We start from the raw sequence: 16,804 nt of genomic DNA, 5'->3' as shown, positions 1-16,804 counted from the left end.
CCCTGCACCCCCACCCGGCTACCCCACACCTTCTTAGCCTCCTTCACGGGCTCCCCCCCTCCACACACACCCCCACCCCGCCTCTGCCCTTCGCACCTCTCGTGGGCTACTCCTCACTGCCGTGCCTGTGATTGTCACCCTCATGCGGTAACCCCTTGACCTGTGGCTTTGGCCCTGACCTCGCCCCACGGGGGCAGAGCGGAGCATCCAATTACCTGCCCAACAACCCTCCCCTGGGAGTCCTCCAGCCCCTCATCAGCGTGTCCCACACTGGCCCTTCGTCTTCTCCTAAACCTCCCCGGCTCAGCAAATTGATTTGATTGATCCCTAACCGTAGATATTTATTGAACGCTGCCTGTCAGGGACCCTGTTCCCCAGTCCCTGGTGAGACCTGAAGGCTGCTGGGAGAGACCATGAGTAACCAGCAGTGACAGTGTGGGGCCCAGGAGCCCAGCGGGAGGGGGGCTGGGGGGGGCTGAGCTGAGAGTCAGGACTCCCTGGGAGGGGAGAGGGGGAGCCTCGGCTAAGCACCCACTACGCTGAGAAGCCTTGCCTTTCCTCTGCGCCCCTGCAGCCGCCCAGGCATACCCCACCCCACCCTCCCCCTCCTGGCCTCTCCCCACCCCACCCTTCACATCCTGGCACAGGGACTTTATCCTATTTGTCTTTGCAGGACCCGTGCTCAGGAGGCACTTGAATGTTAGCAAGCTGAATCGCTGGTCCAACACCCCCATGGCTCCCCATCCGAGGCCACCTCAGGACTATCCCTGGGGCCCTAACCCACCACCTGGAGAAGCCTCCACCCAGGGGCGACCCAGCACACCCACTCCCAGGGTGGAAGGCCTCCAGACCAGGAGTCAGGAGTCTGTTCCCCTCCTGTTTCTGTCAGCTGTGTGACCTTGGGGAAATAAGTTAGCCTCTCTGAGTCTCGATCCCCAGATCAGTAAAACAAAGGAGGTGGACAGGATTAGGGGTTCATACAGTCACACCTTCATTCTATTTCTAGATTTCTAGGTTTTTCTTAAGCTTTCAGCACTCCCCACTTCCCTCTAAGAATCTAATGTCCGGCAGGATCTGATGTGGCATTAAATTATGCAGTTGTCCTCACATTAATATATCAAAGCCCCAGGGTGCTCTGCCCCTAGGTAATGACCTGTGTCCTGAACCACTCTGTCATCCCGGGGCCTCGGCTCCAACCCCACCAGGGAAAAGCAGCTCTCCACCATTCAGCACCCCTTCCATCTGTGGCAGAACCTGTGGATCCCCTCACTCTCCAGAGGAAACGGAGGTTCACACAGCTGGCTCCCAGAGGAAGAGCATCAGGCCTGTAACGCCATCTCCTGACCCTGAGCTAGCCACACTGTTCCTCCCCTTCTCCTGCTCTGTCCGTTGAAGAGATGGAGAAGCCGCTGTCCGAGGGCCCAGCCCCATGTCCTCTGACCACAAAACAGGCCAGCTCCTCAGCCAGCCCACCAGCACAGAGAAGGGAGGTAAAGCTCAGACGACTTTCTAGAACACTCTGAGCCTTTCCCTGGGCCCGGGAGCCCCCAGACAGCAAGCTGAGCATGGAGGGCCAGCATCAGCCAGCAGGGAGCTGGGCCAGGGCGGAAAGGCATGGCCACCTGCCTGGCTCCATCTCCCAGGCCAAGTGCAGCCCTTTACCTGGGGGGACAGCATCATGGGTGCTCATGCCCTGGGTGGAGAAGGTGCCTGGGAGGTTGTCCAGAGGCAGCAGCTACTTCTGGGCTGTGAGCACAGTCCTGGGGTATCCAGAAGGCGGCAGCCTGTAACATCCAGGGTCCTACGGTAGGGAGCGGCAGAGCGATGTCAGTACAAGTAACAAACACTTTTTAAGTGACTTTGCAGGAAGTCCATCAGGAGCCCAAGTATTCTCGGAGTGAGGAAATCTGCTGCTGGATCAAAGGACACCCCTTTTCTGACATCCTGCCTCTCCGAGACGCTCGAAGTTTTGCAGGTGCCAAGGCTGTACCACTGTGAGCAGAGCTGTAGATGAAGAGTGTCACCAAGCCCACTAAAGCTGTTTCACCTGTGGCTTTGACAAGGACACCTTAGGGTCTCCGGGGAAGGGAGAACTGATCAAGGCTGAGTCTGACACCTTCCTTCTCCTTTAGTTTCTATTTTCTTCAGAATCCCATTTTCTCTGCCCACTGCCCTGGAAGCTCCTGACGAAAGTCGAGCTTTGTGACTCTTGCTTATCACTCGGGTATGTGGCAGGGTCTCTCCCCAGAAACCAGCTCTCTAGTTTTCTCTCGGATATGCCAGGCTCTATCTGCATGAAGTTCTTGGTCCACATGCCCACCAAGCCATACACTTCTGACCCTGTCAGAGAGTCATTTCATTGTCCTGTGGCCAACTGCTTGACCACGTCAAGCCTCTTCTTGGTCCCCCTTAAACCTCTGGGATCAGTCATCGGCTCTTGCTCAGGACCTAACTTCATTCTCTTTCCATGTGACAAGGGTCTCACCACAGACTCTGCAACTTCACACAGATTTATAGTCTTTGCCGAGACAGATGTGACCCATTTTCACTATGACAGATGGGGAGGTGGATGGCCAGAGCCGATCAGTGACAAACTCAGGGGTAAAGGCCACATCTCCCAGTCTCTACTCTGGAGTAGCTCCCTTGAGATATCATCTGGGGACAGGGCAAGATGCAATGCCAACTTCCTTTTGCTGAGCAGCATATCCCAACTCAGAAACTGAGAAAACCTGCCTTCCATCTGGAAGCCAGCCTGCCATCATCCCCACCCCGGCCCCAGAAGGCAGAGCAGCTCCTAGCAACACTTCTGGCCCCAACAGAGGTTCCAGCCCAGCCTTTGCCTGGTCTCTCTGCTTACGTCCTCAAGCACTCAGGTTCTCTGTCCGAGGAGAATTTTCCTCACAACTCCCTATGTGCTGACTACTAGGATAAGTATTTGGCCACAAGGGGATGTCAGTGAGACACAGTACTTCTCCCGAGCAAGGTGGTGGAAGACTATTCCACAGGTCTCAACACCCCGCTCCTCGCCCCAGTGAGCTGGCAAAGAGACTCAAGAGATTGGCAAGGCAGCTGCCAGCAAAGCCCAGCAGGAATGTTCCAGGCAGGGACACACCATCCACAGCTGAATTAAAGCAAACAAGCTAGAGTCCAGGCTTTGTAGACAGTGAGAGCTGCAGGACCCACAGACTGCTGCTACCATATCTAACCAGAGCGTTGGCTTTCTATGCGAATTATATGCAGAGTAGTGATACTTAGCTACAGCCCTTGTTCTCAACTGTGGCTGTGGATCAGAATCACCTGGGAACTGATAAAAATGACAGATTCCAAGGCCCCACCTCTGGCCCCTACTGATTTAGAGTCTTCTAGGGAGCAAGCCACAGGGATCTGTTTGGTTTCTTTCTCTTAGCTTGCCAGGGCAACCCAGCAGGCAGACCCCCTCTTGGGCCTGCTCCTGACTGTGTCAACACGTTTGACCCCTTAGGCAGGCCCTCAGGGTCTGCGTGCAGGACCTCCTAGGCACCTGCCCAAGGGGAGGTGGCCACAAGCTACAAATGGACAAACAACCACATCTTATGTCCTACGCGAGAACAATGGACGGCACCTCCCCAGGGAAATCATGGAGGCCCACGACCTGGTAGGAACTTAAAAATCCATGTACAAACTCTAAAAACCAAGATCAGAAATTCCAGCCCCAATGTGGATAGATAGAAGTTTGGGGTTTAGCATCAACCGGACTTAGCACCTGACCCCCAAGACACAATCCACTGAGCCCCCATGTACCCCTGGCACTGTTCTGCTCTGGGCACTGAGGAGTGACTGTTTCCTATTGGAACAGCCGACCCCTGACCTAAAGGGCTAGTAGCCAGTGGGTTCTGGGGACCAGGATTCTGTCCTCACTCCCTGAGGCTCTGCCCAAGGTAGCTGGCTCCTCCACCCTTGGCCTTGGTTTTCCAGCTTCGGGAGTGGAGTGGCCCAAGGTAACTGACCGCTGTCCACTCCTTCCACTAAAGCTATGACTACAGAGGCTCCATGGTGACTGGCGCCACGGGAATGAAAAAGGTGATGGAAGGGACTCAGGTTTCAAGTGGAAAGGAAATAAAGCTAGAACTGGCCCAGTAAAGAACGTCAGCCCCAGGGACAAGATCCCAGTCACCCCTGTGGCTGCAGAGAGGCCCCAGAGGGGATGGGCCCCCGATCCTGAGATGCAGCCCCACCTGCCCCCCCTCCCAGGGGCTGCCACACATGTAGCATCCCTTGTGCGGCCATGACACTACCCACTCCTCCTTTTAGAGGCCTCCGAGGACATGGGTTCCAGGAAGTCAGAGTTTGTGCCTCCTCAGACGTGCTGGGTGGGAACAGCGGTGCCATGTCAAGATGGGTAGAGAAGGGGAATGGGCAAAGATGGCAGAGTGAACAAACCTAGGTTTTGAGCCCAAAAATGTCCCCTGCAGAAACATTTTCTCTCTGAAGAGAGGCCTCAGATGGGCACCCTTCCCACCTGCCCCACTCATATTAACTCTAATTCCTCTGAGCTTTGGTTTCTTCATCTGAAAAAAATGTCCTATCCAAGGGTTTGGTTGGGCTTAGGTGAAGTGCGAAAAGAATTCAGCACCTTTGCTGGTAGATAGTAAGATCAGGTGCGGACTCTTCCTCTCCCTGCCCCCGCCCACGTGCTGTCTTTAAAGTTATGAGGGGCCAGCCCTCCGTCCCTACAAGACAGACCGGGTGCCATGGGTGCCCCTCACGTGGAGGAGACAGACATGTCCGTAGAGTCAGAGGCTCAAATGGGCCGGGCCGGGCCCTCCTGCAGTTCTTACCTGGGATGCTATCCTGTGAAAGTAATGCCCACCGTGACACCAGGCAGAGCGCAGGGGGTCCTGGGTGGAGACGGGCACAGGGGAGACCTGCAGAGCTGTCTGACTAGGCGCCTGGAGACCCACCACAGGAGAGCATCATCCTCGCTGGGCCTGGAAGGAAGCAGAGTCTAGCTGGCGAGGGAAACAGGAAAGGCCTTGCAGGCTGACAAAACAGTCTGAGTAGGGGCATGGAGGAAGAAACAGGCTGTGGGGTTGGGGTTTGGCAGAAGGACCCGAGGCTGAGAAGGTGGAGAGCCCGTGTGGGGAGGGAAGGGAACGCTAAAGAGCTTTTGAAGAGAGGAAATGGCATTATCTGACTCCTGACGCTGGTAGCCAGGAGCTACCAAAACCACCAAAACCAGGAGACTGATCCCCACACCCACCAGACCCCCCAGGAGAGGTGCCCAGGGCCCCCCACTCAGGCTCCTGGCTCCAGCAGTGACTGGCATGCGGGCCGGCAGGAAGACAGTTCATAGATGACATGCCCCCCACCAACCATAAGTGCCCCCTTCCGGAGCCTCTTCACCAGCTCTGGAGCTACACCCTCTGACTGCAGATGCCACCTCCCTGCCATAACTGGGATCAGGTGGGGTCAATGCTACGGGAACCTTCTGTGCTCCAGACAGCAGGATGTGCTTCAGCTAGCAGGCCTATGGGACTGTAAAGAAATACAAAGTGCCAAACACAGTACCTGGCACATAGTAAGAGCTCCATGACTGCTTGCAGCACACATGAATGAAGAAATCAAACTTAGAGCCCCAAATGTCGAAATTATAGACAGTCTTGTTGAGAAGAAACGAAGGAAGGGAACTAACATTTCTTAGTTCCACGCCGCTTTGCACCAGGCACGGCGCTAGGTGCTGCCACACATCATGCCATTTAGCTTTTGAAATAGAGCAACGAGGCAGATGTTATTGTCCTCATTTTACGCCTAAGAAGACGGGCTCAGAGAGGCTAAGTAGCTGGACGGAGGTCACCGAGCTGGCCAGCGGAGGCATCGGGGCTGACGTTCTCTGCTGCTCGAGGCAGAAGAACACAGTACTGCCCGGTGGCCAACAGCCCTGCATTAAATTCCATCACCTACCAGCTGCGAGACTTCACACGCAACACATTACTAAACCTGAGCTTCCGTTTAACTGCAAAAGGGAAATGATAATGCCTTTCTCACAAGGTTACTGAGCATATTCAATAAAATACAAAAAGCATCTCAAATCATCTGGCCCCTAAGCGAGAACTCAACAAATGGGGCCTATTAATATTATTCTTTAATAACAATTTCAGTGTGTGCGTTGAGATGTGCGAGAAGAGGGACAATATCCTTTTTGAAAGCTTTTGGGGCAAGAAGCTCCAGAGGCCTGGTTGAGGCTGGGTGGCGGAATGAGGTGCCGCCTGGCAGATGACCTTCGTTGCGGAAGTTTTCCGGGGCGAGCAGGAGGCAGCAGACAGGCTGGGGCAGGACCCTTAGAAGAACAGCTCAAGTATCACCTTGCTGGGAAATGCTCCAAGAGAGCCCTTCTTACCAGAACAGAGTCTGTTAAGGAGACGGTTAGCACCTGCATCTTAATGACTTTCCGGGACAGGGTGGATCTCATGCTCAAGAGCCCAAAGCAGAACTTCTCGAACCATTTTTATTCCCATCACAGCTGAGGAAGGTGGCCTTCCATTTGCAATAGTCCAGTGTGTGTGTGTGTTGGGGGAGGAAGGAGAGAGCTGCCTCTATGTCTAGGGCTGTGACATTCAAAACAGCCCCCCACCTCCCAGGAATTCTGATATGAGAATCATTGGTCTAGAAGACATGGGAAGGCCCCTGGTTGAGAAAAAGTTTTATTTAAGCTCTGTTTGGAAAACAATGACAGCAAGTGACCAGCACAGCCGCCTTGTGTGATTGTTCAGGTTGGGCACTGCACAAGGCATCATAATTAAAGAGATATCATTCACACTGCAGACACTACAGATTTGCACATTTATTGCCCTTTTCTGATGAATAGAAGTAAAGTGCCTTGACAAAGAGGTGTCTTTTTCTAACTCACACCAAGGCACTGGATGAGCAGTCGTGGCCCTAGTGAAAATGGTATGTGACATATCCATAAATTTCCAAAATTCAAAATCTTCTGAGCCTGCCCCACTTTTGTGTATCATCTTGATGCAAATATAAATTAGAAATCAGAACATGTGCTAGTAATTCAACAAAGCTTCACATGGTGGGGCCAAGAGGAGACTTCATCTGCTTCCTCTGTCTCTGACTTTTCAGCTGTAAGAGACCCCGAAGGTTAGCTAGTCTCCTGGCTGGTAACTGAGGGGTTAATGTGGGGCCTGGCGAGGCTACAGGACATACCCAGGGCCTTCAAGAGCCAAAGCGTACCGTGATGGCCATACCCCTGGCCACCGGCTGGCAGGGTCCCCAGCTCCCTCCTCCCCCTCTCCCACCTCCCACCCAGGCCTCCCCCCAAATGGGCACCTCAGCAGTGGGCAGGGCAGTGCCTCAGACTGCAGGGCCTGGCCAAAGCCATGACAACGTGTTCCCGGGGACCACGTTTCCTGGTGGGGCTGGGTGCCATTGTGTCAATCCTGCCTGAAATCACACAGCCCCTGGCCAGTCCTTGGAAGTCTTCTGCTGCATCCACCCTGACATTTACACCATCAAGGGCTGAGTTGTCCAAGAGCTTGATCCTGGGCCTGGAGTCTGACACACAGAGAGGCCCGGTCCACTGCCCCAGGAAGGCTTTATGCATGGGTTTCCCTGCTTGGGGACCCCTGCCCAGGAGCTGGAGCTCTGGTCATCAAACTGCACTGTGTGAGCACTTTACAGGTGCAAGAGGACCAGAGGGGCTGAGAAGAAAGAAACACCTCTTCCAATCAGCATCTCAGCAAACTTGTGCTGGCCATGCCTAGCGTCTACATGCCTGTCCTGTCCCAGGAAATGGCTCTTGACAAAGGTCTCCCTGTAAGAAGCTCAGCAGGCTTCAGACCACCAGCTCTGTCCTTTCCCAATGGCCCCGGGCGAAAGCTGACTCTGCCCGACCAAAAGCTAGAATCTTCCAAGTGCCTCTCCAGGACATACGCCAGGTTTGGCCTGGAAAACAGAAAGGGCTTCTGTGGAGGGCCATTTCTTCTGTCCTTATTTTATTGAAGGGAAAGCCAAGGCCCAGGAAGGGATGCAAGGAGGGCCAAAATCCAGAGGTTTTGAAGCACAGATCCAGTGGAAATCTCAGACCTCCAGACGGGAGCCCGGGACTGCTGCTCCAAGCTCGATGGCAAGGGAATAACACAGATGAGTGACTGTCCCCTAAGAAAGAGAATGGGGCCTAGGGACAGAGGGGCCTGGAGGGCAGAGAGGAAAATGGAGGTCGGCAAACAGCATGATGAGGGGGCTGAGCAGGGAGACCAGGGGAAAAAGGGGCCTCCCCAAGATGGAGGAAAGCCAGGAGGAAGAAAGGCAAGACAGGCCCTGACCCCCTGCTGATCTGGGAAATGCAAATTAGTCAGACCGCTGTCCCTGTCGCCAGTCTGCAAAGATTGCCAAGTCTTTGGAGGACTCTGGACGACACCAAGTATTGGTGAGACGCCGAGCAGCCAGGCCTCCGACGCAGGGCTGGCGAGGGGAACGAGGGCACGGCCACAGGGGAAAGTGGTCTGGCTCATCTACTAAAGTTAAAGACATGCAAGCCCTATGCCCAGCAAGACCGCTCCTAGGCGTCTACCCTCGAGAAAACCTTGCATGCTGTGAACCAAGACAGAAGTACAAGAATGTTCATAGAGCTCTGTTGGCAGTGGCCCAAATCCGGAAATAATCCCAATGCCCAACAGGAAACTGGAGAAAAAGTTATGGGTATTCATGCCATGGAATATTGCACAGCAAAGAAAATGAACAAAACCACTCAACACCACTCCACTCAGCACCATGGGTGACTCCGCAGTGCAACGTTTACTGAGAGAAGCTAGGCACAGAAGACTCTAAAGGCTGCCATTCTGTTTGTATGAATTTCAAAGACAAAATTCAGCAGCTTAGACATGCACACAAAGATGGTAAGACTTTATGGAAAAGCCAGGGGAAATGAGGAGTGTGGTCAACCCTCGGGGGCAGGGAGGCAGCTGTGATAGGAAGGGTCCGGTGAGGGAGGCACCTGGGGGCTGCCCTAGAGGGCATCTCTTTCCTGCCCTGGGCAGTGGGGGCTACACATTGACTTTAAAATTCTACTTTGAACAGTTGGTAAGTTTTATACATCTTTCTGTCGGCAAGAGGTTGAGTATAAAACAAGTAATAAACTTCTAATCATGCCGGTGAGCCAAGTCAGGTTCCTTTCAGGTGGCACTGGGGGCAATGGGTGACCTTGAAGTAGGTCCCTCCTGAGCTCAACCTGACCCCTCCCCGTCACTTGCTCCCACAACATTCCCCTTCCTTCAAGTCGACTAGGCCAAGGTTGCAGGGGCTGAGCTGGCCAGCCTGGGGTTAGAAAGGACCCGCCTGGCTACACCCCTCCATGGCCGGCCTGGGTGGGGCTGGGCACCACCGTGCTCCAGGACTCTCCACAGCAATGCCCCCACCCAGCACAGGCCCTAGAGTCCCTTTCAGGGCTCTGGAGGAAACATCAGCCCTTCGAGGTCCCCAGCCAATGTGAGCCCTTGTCCTGGAGAGGTGGTTCACAAAACCCTTGTCTCAGGAGCCCCAAATCTGCTCTGGAAGGGAACACGATCATCTCCGCTATAATAATAATGGCACCAACAAAAGTTAACTTTTGTTGAGCACAGGGACCAACACACTCCTCTCTCTCCTTACCATCTCCACCCTTCACGAGCAGCCGCAAGGGAAACGTCATTTAACCCCCACCTCACAGGCAAGGAAACTGAGGCTCAGAATGAAAAGAGCCTAAGTCAGTACCGCCAGTAAGAGGTGGAGCCCGAACTGAAACCCAGACGCAGGAGTGCAGGGAGTGGGAGCACCCAGGCCTCGCAGCAGGCAGAGCGGCCTGAATCCTGCTTCTTCCAGCCTGTCCAAGGCCTGCACCCCAGCGCCCCTGACACAGAGCCTTCCTCATCCCTCAGCACCCCCAGGGAGTGCAGCTTAGCCCCAAACAGGGAGCTCTGCTGGAGGCAATGGCCAGGAGGAGAGCGCAGCCCCCCTCCTCAGCTCGCAGGCTCAGAGAGCAGCAGGCTCCGGAGAGAGGAAAGGACCGCCCCACAGTCCCAAGGCCTCCATCCCTCGGAGCCCTTTGTACTTGCTCCAGCTCAGCTCCTCCACATCCCTCTGAGGACTCCAGGCAGGCTGGCCCTCCTCCCGTTCCCTTCACCCCTGCACATCCCCCTTACCTCTCTGTCCAGAGGCCAACCCCTGTCACTGGAGGAATCCAGGCTCTGGCATCTCTCCGCAGACCATGTGGCCCATGGGCCTGGATGGGCAAGGACGAGGCGGCCCCGGGCCTGACCGGCCCCAGGCTGTTAAACAGGCTCCCGGCCCTGCTGTGCGTGTGCTGCTGGCCTCTGCCAGGCTCTCCTTGCATAAACAAGGCTGCATAGCAACGACTGCTCGGAAAGAGCCCATAGCTCCTGCAGGAGGGACAGAGGGAGCCAGGAGACATTTCCCCTTGGCCTCACTTCCTCTGGGGCCCTGCCAGGCGCGGGGCCCTCCCAAGTGGCCAACCGGTCCCGTGGGGCTGCCGGTGAGAGCCAGCTGGCCCCCACTGCACAGTGCCCACAGCAAGGGAGTGTGTGGCGGGCTTGGGGCAGGGATGCCGTTGGCAATGAACCCCTGGCTTTGCTGCAGGGGCCTGTGAGCCCAATTCTGGTTCAGCTCTCCAGCTGTTTCTAGACGCAGAGGGGCAGGGAGTGTGAGCACCCAGGCCTTGGCACTAGGCAGAGCTGGCTTTGAATACTGATCCAGCTTCTTCCTGCTGTGACCTCTGGCCAGTCCTTAACCTTACCCAGCTTCTGTTTCGTCATCTATAAAATAGGGATAACAACACTGACTTGATAGGGTAGCTGTAAGGATTAAATAGGGCAGGTAACGAGCTTGTGATAACATCAGCCTGTCATTAGGCCCCGCATCTCTGGTAGCGCCCATCCCCAGCAGAAACACACGCATAGCAAGAAGCCTGGGGCCTCCTCACCAGCCCAATTTCACTATCCCAGCTTTTGGAAAATGTGAACACTAATAGCCCATATGTGCTTCTTCGCCGAGCCCAGGCCCTTGGCAGAAACACCAGGCTGACATTGTGATAATTGCTCCCAATCCTCACGCCACCCCCTTCTAACCCTCGCCGTTCCAAGGGGCACAGGGTGGGGGCAGTGGGAGCCAGGGGTCTTGCTGATTTTACACAGCCTTGCAAAGAGCCACTCACCCAAAGACACTACGAAGTTTTCTAGGCAGATGCCCCAAGCTGGTTACAGGGGAACAGGCAGGCATGCATAATACAGAGCAGGGAAAGCCAGTGGGAGGCTGGCCACACATCCAGGAGACCTGGCCGGCTGAATCATACGTGCCCAGGGCTTACTGACTGAACCCTCTCCAGGCCTTTCTAGCACCTTCCTGGGTTCTCTCCTCTTCTCTGAGACACCACTGAGAGCAGGCCCGTGGAGCCTCTCCTGTGGAAGGAGCAGCAACCACGTTCCACGAGGGGACCAGGAGGGCCAGCCCATAAGCACTGAGAAGATCCCCCCAGTGGCAGGCACCAGCCCCGGGGCCAGAACCCCACAGGCCCACTGGGCTCCACAGGAAGGCTGCTGCCCTCCATCGCTCCTCAGGGCGCAAGCCGGCAAGGGGAACTGAGCTCCTGAGCTCCCTTTACCAGAGGCTCCAGGAAGGAGGCACTTCCTCCAAACCAGGACCAGTGGCAGCTAGGAGCAGGAAGAGGCTTCCATGTGTTTTGCCCTGGCCTCCCCCTGCGAGGTCGGCACAAAAAAACCTGAGGTTACAAATGGGGAAACTGAGGCCCAGCAAGGCGAGCCCTTGCCCAAGTCTCATAGCTCATCAGTGAGAGTGAATCATCAGTGGCAACGCCAGACAGCGCGGGCACAGGATGAGGCCAGCCTTCATGTCCCTGAGCTCTGTTGGGAGAGGGCATGTGTGCACCGCCCACCGACCCCGTACTTACATCACAGCCCGAGTCAGAGCTTCGAAAATACAGATCCGATGATCACTCCCCAGCCGGACACCCCTCGTGGCTCCCAGTGTCCTCTGGTAAAGGCCACACTTGGCACCACATCTGACAAGTCCCTCCAGCCCGGCCCCCCGCCTGTCCTCCGTCAGCCCCGTCTCTCCCTGTGCCTCCCTGCTCACGCCCTGACCCTGCGGGACAGGGGAGCATAATGCATCTCCCAAGGACCTCCTGCGCCACAGTCTCTGCCAGATGCTGGAAACACAGGAAAGATGACAGTTTGCCCTTAGGAGCCGAGTAATGGAGAGAGACACCCCCACCCCCTGCCCAACTCCCTGTGCATTCCTGCATTACCTACAATAAGGCAGGGGCATTTCGTGCAGCCCTTGAGAGGCAGGGCTCTGGGGGCAGACTGGACCTGATTCCAGACACTGCACGACCTCAGGCGAGACACAAGCTATTGGAGGCCTGGTTCCCCCAAGTGCCAAGCGGAGAGGGGCTTGGCTCTCCCACCTCCCCAGGTGTTTGACCCTCGGAAAGCACTCGGAGCTCTGCTGGGCAGGGTAGAGCAGGCACTCGGTGAGTCACATGCTCCCCGCTCCGGGACCACATGACCAGAGTGAGCCTGGGGCCATGAGGTGTGGTATCAGCCTGAAGCCTGAAGGCTAAGGAGCTGGCCAGGTGCCAGCAGGGGTGGAACTCCAGCCGGGAGAGTTGCCCAGATAGGAGAGTGGGGAGCCTAGGGGCAGGCTGCCATCTGGAAGCTTTCTGGTCACTCATTTGAAGAGATCCCAGAAGGAAGGGCTTGAATCTCCTGCCTCACCAATTTGCTGTGATTTCTTTTGTCATCCTAAATATTTTCGGATCAAATTTTGTCTTCTTTCTTAAAGAAGCCCCCACATTGTTTAAGCCTGGATCAGCCCCTGACAGAAGGGTGCCGGGGGCACAGGCAGAGGAATTCCTGGGTGTGGGGAGCCTGTGGGGCACAGGCAAAGGCAGTGAGGGAGAAGAGACCAGATTCAATGTCATCCAAGCCACCTGAAAGACCCCAAACATGTGGCTCTCAGGCCCCTGGGTGTCTGCCTAATAGCTCCCCCTGTATAGCACCACACACATGCATGAGCCCACATGCCCACACATGCATGCACCCCCACACATACACACTTGCATATACACATATGCACTCATACACATGCGCATATACACACGCATGGACCGACACATGTGTACGCACGTGCATATACCCATGTGCACGCACACGCCCCCACACACGTACATGTACACACACGTGCATATACACACTCATACACACATACACATGCACATATACACACGTGCACATGCACACACGCACACACATTCACACACCCATGCTTGTGTGCCTGGTGAATCCCTACACATCTTTCAAGACAGTTTGTTAGGGGATGAATTGTGTTTCCTAAAAATTCATATGTTGACATTTCAGGTCCTGACAACCCAGAATGGGACCTTATCTGGAAATAAGGTCTTCCAGATGCAACTGGTTCCGTTAAGAGGAGGTGCTGCTGGAGTTGGGTGGGCCCCTAATCCAATATGACTGGTGCCCTTATCAAAAGGGGAAATTTTTTTATTTAAATTCAATTAATTAACATAAAGTGTATTATTAGTTTCAGAGGTAGGGTTCAGTGATTCATCAGTCTTATATAATACCCAGTGCTCATTACGTCACATACCCTCCTCAATGCCCATCATCCAGTTAGCCCATCCCCTTACCCCTCTCCCCTCCAGCAACCCTTAGTTTGTTTCCTATGATTAAGAGTCTCTTATGGTTTGTCTCCCTCTCTGGTTTCATCTAAAAAGGGAAAATTTGAACACGTGAGCGCGCACGCACACACACACAGAATGCTGTGGAAAGATTGGAGTTAGGCTGCCACAGTCAAGCTACCAAAGCTGGGAGCAAGGCCTGGATCATCCTTCCTAGCACCTTCAGAGGGAGGGTGGTCCTGCCAACAGGGTTGACTTTGGACTTGTGGGCTTCAGCACTATAAGCCAATAAATTTCTGTGGTCCTAAGCCACCCAGTGTGTGGTACATTTTACAGCAGGCCCAGGAAACTGATACAGAACTCAAGCATCCTCTCCTGGAGAAGCTCCCTGCCCCTTCCGGTAAGAGTCTGAGTGCAGGCTATTTTCCACTCCCCCCACAACCCAGCCTCTTTCCCTCCCCTTCACTCTTCTCTGTGCCCACCTCTCCGGCTACTTTAAGGCAGTGGCCACTGCCTTCTGGCTCCCCTGGGTTTGGCCAGCGGAAGACAGAGGAGAGAGGCCAGGATTCTATTCCCCTGTTCAGTCCTGCAGGGCTGGCTGCACCCCTCACCTGAAGGTCACAGCTTGTCACACAAAGGTCAAGGTCATGGCTCCTGACAGGCAGCCCTCTGTGATTCTGAGGTCCTATAACTACTCCCCTTCAAGCCTAGGAGGGATGGTGGGGGTGCCCAGCATGACCAGCCGGCCTCAGCGCTTCCCCCATGATTTCTCCACATCCTGCCCACACCTGGATAAACCCCTCCCATGAAACTTGCCTCCAATCACCCAATTTGAGTATGAGGCTATCTCCACCAGTCCCTAAGTTCCCTGTCATCTCAGTAATTCTCAGGTGAGCTTGATGACTCCGTGTCTGTGTCCCCCACCATTCTGTGAACTCCCTGAACACAAGGACCATGAGTGATTTCTATACACCTGACACAGGGCACGAGGCTCAGCCTGCCCCAGAAGGCACTGAGTAAATGAAATGATGAATTAAATGGACTGACTGTGCAGAATCACAAACTGGGAGAAGGACTCTTGTATACACCAGGTAAGTAGTCCCTATCACATCCACAGAGGACAGCCCTTGAGCATGCAGCTCAAGATCTCAAAAACTGATATCCTGAAACTTGAAACACATGATTCAGTGAATGGATGATGATTACATTTTGACCCTATTCCCTCAATGAAAATGTCCCTGAGGGTCCTCTTGGCCCTTACTGATTTGTAAAATGAATTAAACTGCTCTATTTCTAGCAATGGAAAAGACTGGATATCCTGAACACACTTCCCATTGCAAAATATCCAGATGTCTAGTTGAAATATGCAAATAAACCTCTAAATACATAACTGAGAAAAAGCCTTTCTCGAACCTCTTCCTCCCCCTATACATATACATATTGCCCCTGGCCAAGTCCCGCTCTCCTCTGGGGAGTCCTCCTTGACTCCACAGGATCTCCTCTGCTTCCCTAGCCTCACATGTCCCCGTCATAACTCCATTCAGCACACTGAGCTGTGATGGCCCACCTGGCCCACCCCTGCCCCAGCCAGCTGCATACACACACTAGACCGTGAGCTCCCTAGATCCTAGCACCAGCCAGAGTGCACAGTAGACACTCAGTTCATGTGATGGGAGTACCACAAACCCTGATGACATAGAGGCCAGGGGACTGTTAGTGGCAAAGAGCTCCCTTTCCCTGCAACATTCACTGCTTTTCCCAGGAGCAGACATGGAAATGTTATCTCCAGGCCACAGACCAGAGTCTGAGCACCACACATTGTATGGAAGATGGGAAGGGGGTCTGGGGTGACCTCTTGGCCGGCATTGCCCCATTAAAAACCAGCACTGTCGGGGCACCTGGGTGGCTCAGTCCTTAAGCATCTGCCTTCGGCTCAGGTCATGATCCCAGGGTCCTGGGATCGAGCCCCGCATCGGGCTCCCTGCTTGGCAGGAAGCCTGCTTCTCCCTCTCCCACTCCCCCTGCTTGTGTTCCCTCTCTTGCTGTCTCTCTCTGTCAAATAAATAAATAAAATCTTTAAAAAAAATAAAAAATAAAAATAAATAAATAAAAATAAAAACCAGCACTGTCTTAGCCACAAAGAGAGGTTAGCTCACATGTAGCAGGTGTGGCAAGGCCCTCCTGGAGGAGACCCCAGGGAGGTGAATGCCCAGGCTGGGCCTTGGGTTCCCCCCTCTCAGGATAAAGCAAGTCCAGTCTATTGATGATTAGCATATGACCAGACCAAGGGTTTAAGACAAGGAGATGGGGGGGGAGGGGTTGGTCCCAGACCTGACCCTGTCATCAACTTTACTGTGTGGCTTCTGGCAAGTCCCCATCCTCCCTGGGCTTCCAAACTGTCATTTGTGAAACAAGGGGATCAGGCACTGGATGACCTCCAGGTCCCTTTACACTGGATTCTGTGTATCCTGGGTCCTCCCCCGGGTGGAGGAGAAGAGTTGGAAGTCTCCCCACCTTGCACACAACACACACACCCACACAAGGAAGTAGAAAAATGGAGGCAAGCTGGTACTTTCTAGACTGACACTTGGACTGACTCATCCTCCCAAAATATCACTTATGTTCCTTCTTACCCCAGCCCACCCCTCAGAGCCCAGATCGTGAGAGCCTGGGAGAGGCTGACTGCAGTGCAGGCTGGGCGCAGGTGCTCAGACACTGCCAAGGGCACAGAATGGGCCCCACTCAATCCGTATCTCCCTGTGGGCTGGCTCATCCCCTGGGAAGTTCCAGAGAAACTCCAAAATCATATAGGCAACCTGAGTCACAGGGTCAAAGAGTGGACCAAGCCAAACCCTTCATATTACAGATGAGGGAAACTGAGGCCCAGAGGGTCTCAAAGGAAATCAGTGGTAGTGACAGGGCATGGACTGAAGCTTTCTGATTATGCTGCTTCTGGCCCAGCTGCCCCTCAGGGACTTCTCCAAGAAAAGCCAGTCCCTTACCCCACATGGGGTGTGCCTCTCCTTCCTTACCCCCACAGAAGAGTGTTAGAGTAGAGAAGTTTGCTGCCCCACAGCCATGGAAGGAACATGAAGGTGGATACATGTTCCTTCA

General features: G+C 54.4%; 1 protein-coding gene across 2 annotated transcripts in view; it reads right to left on the bottom strand.

The window, feature by feature from the left end:
- TOGARAM2 (TOG array regulator of axonemal microtubules 2) overlaps positions 1-10,299 on the bottom strand; it is a 50,225-nt gene extending 39,926 nt beyond the window's left edge. For both annotated transcript variants that reach the window (XR_012379547.1, XM_073896835.1), the window contains exons 1-3: positions 10,164-10,299; positions 4,818-4,967; positions 1,663-1,801 (exon numbers count right to left, since the gene is read on the bottom strand). Coding sequence is in view for 1 of the 2 variants with exons in the window: in XM_073896835.1 (XP_073752936.1) it covers positions 1,663-1,690 (28 nt within the window). In the remaining variant the exon portion in view is untranslated. The remainder of the gene's footprint in view (positions 1-1,662; positions 1,802-4,817; positions 4,968-10,163) is intronic.
- Between the last annotated feature and the right edge of the window lie 6,505 nt (positions 10,300-16,804).

This window comes from Callorhinus ursinus, unplaced genomic scaffold (assembly GCF_003265705.2).
Source record: "Callorhinus ursinus isolate GAN/ISIS: 27379988/994484 unplaced genomic scaffold, GSC_fseal_2.0 scaffold10, whole genome shotgun sequence".
In the NCBI taxonomy this organism is placed as follows: Eukaryota; Metazoa; Chordata; class Mammalia; order Carnivora; family Otariidae; genus Callorhinus; species Callorhinus ursinus.
Note: the sequence above shows the minus strand (reverse complement) of the source record. Positions and strands in the feature narration are given on the sequence as shown.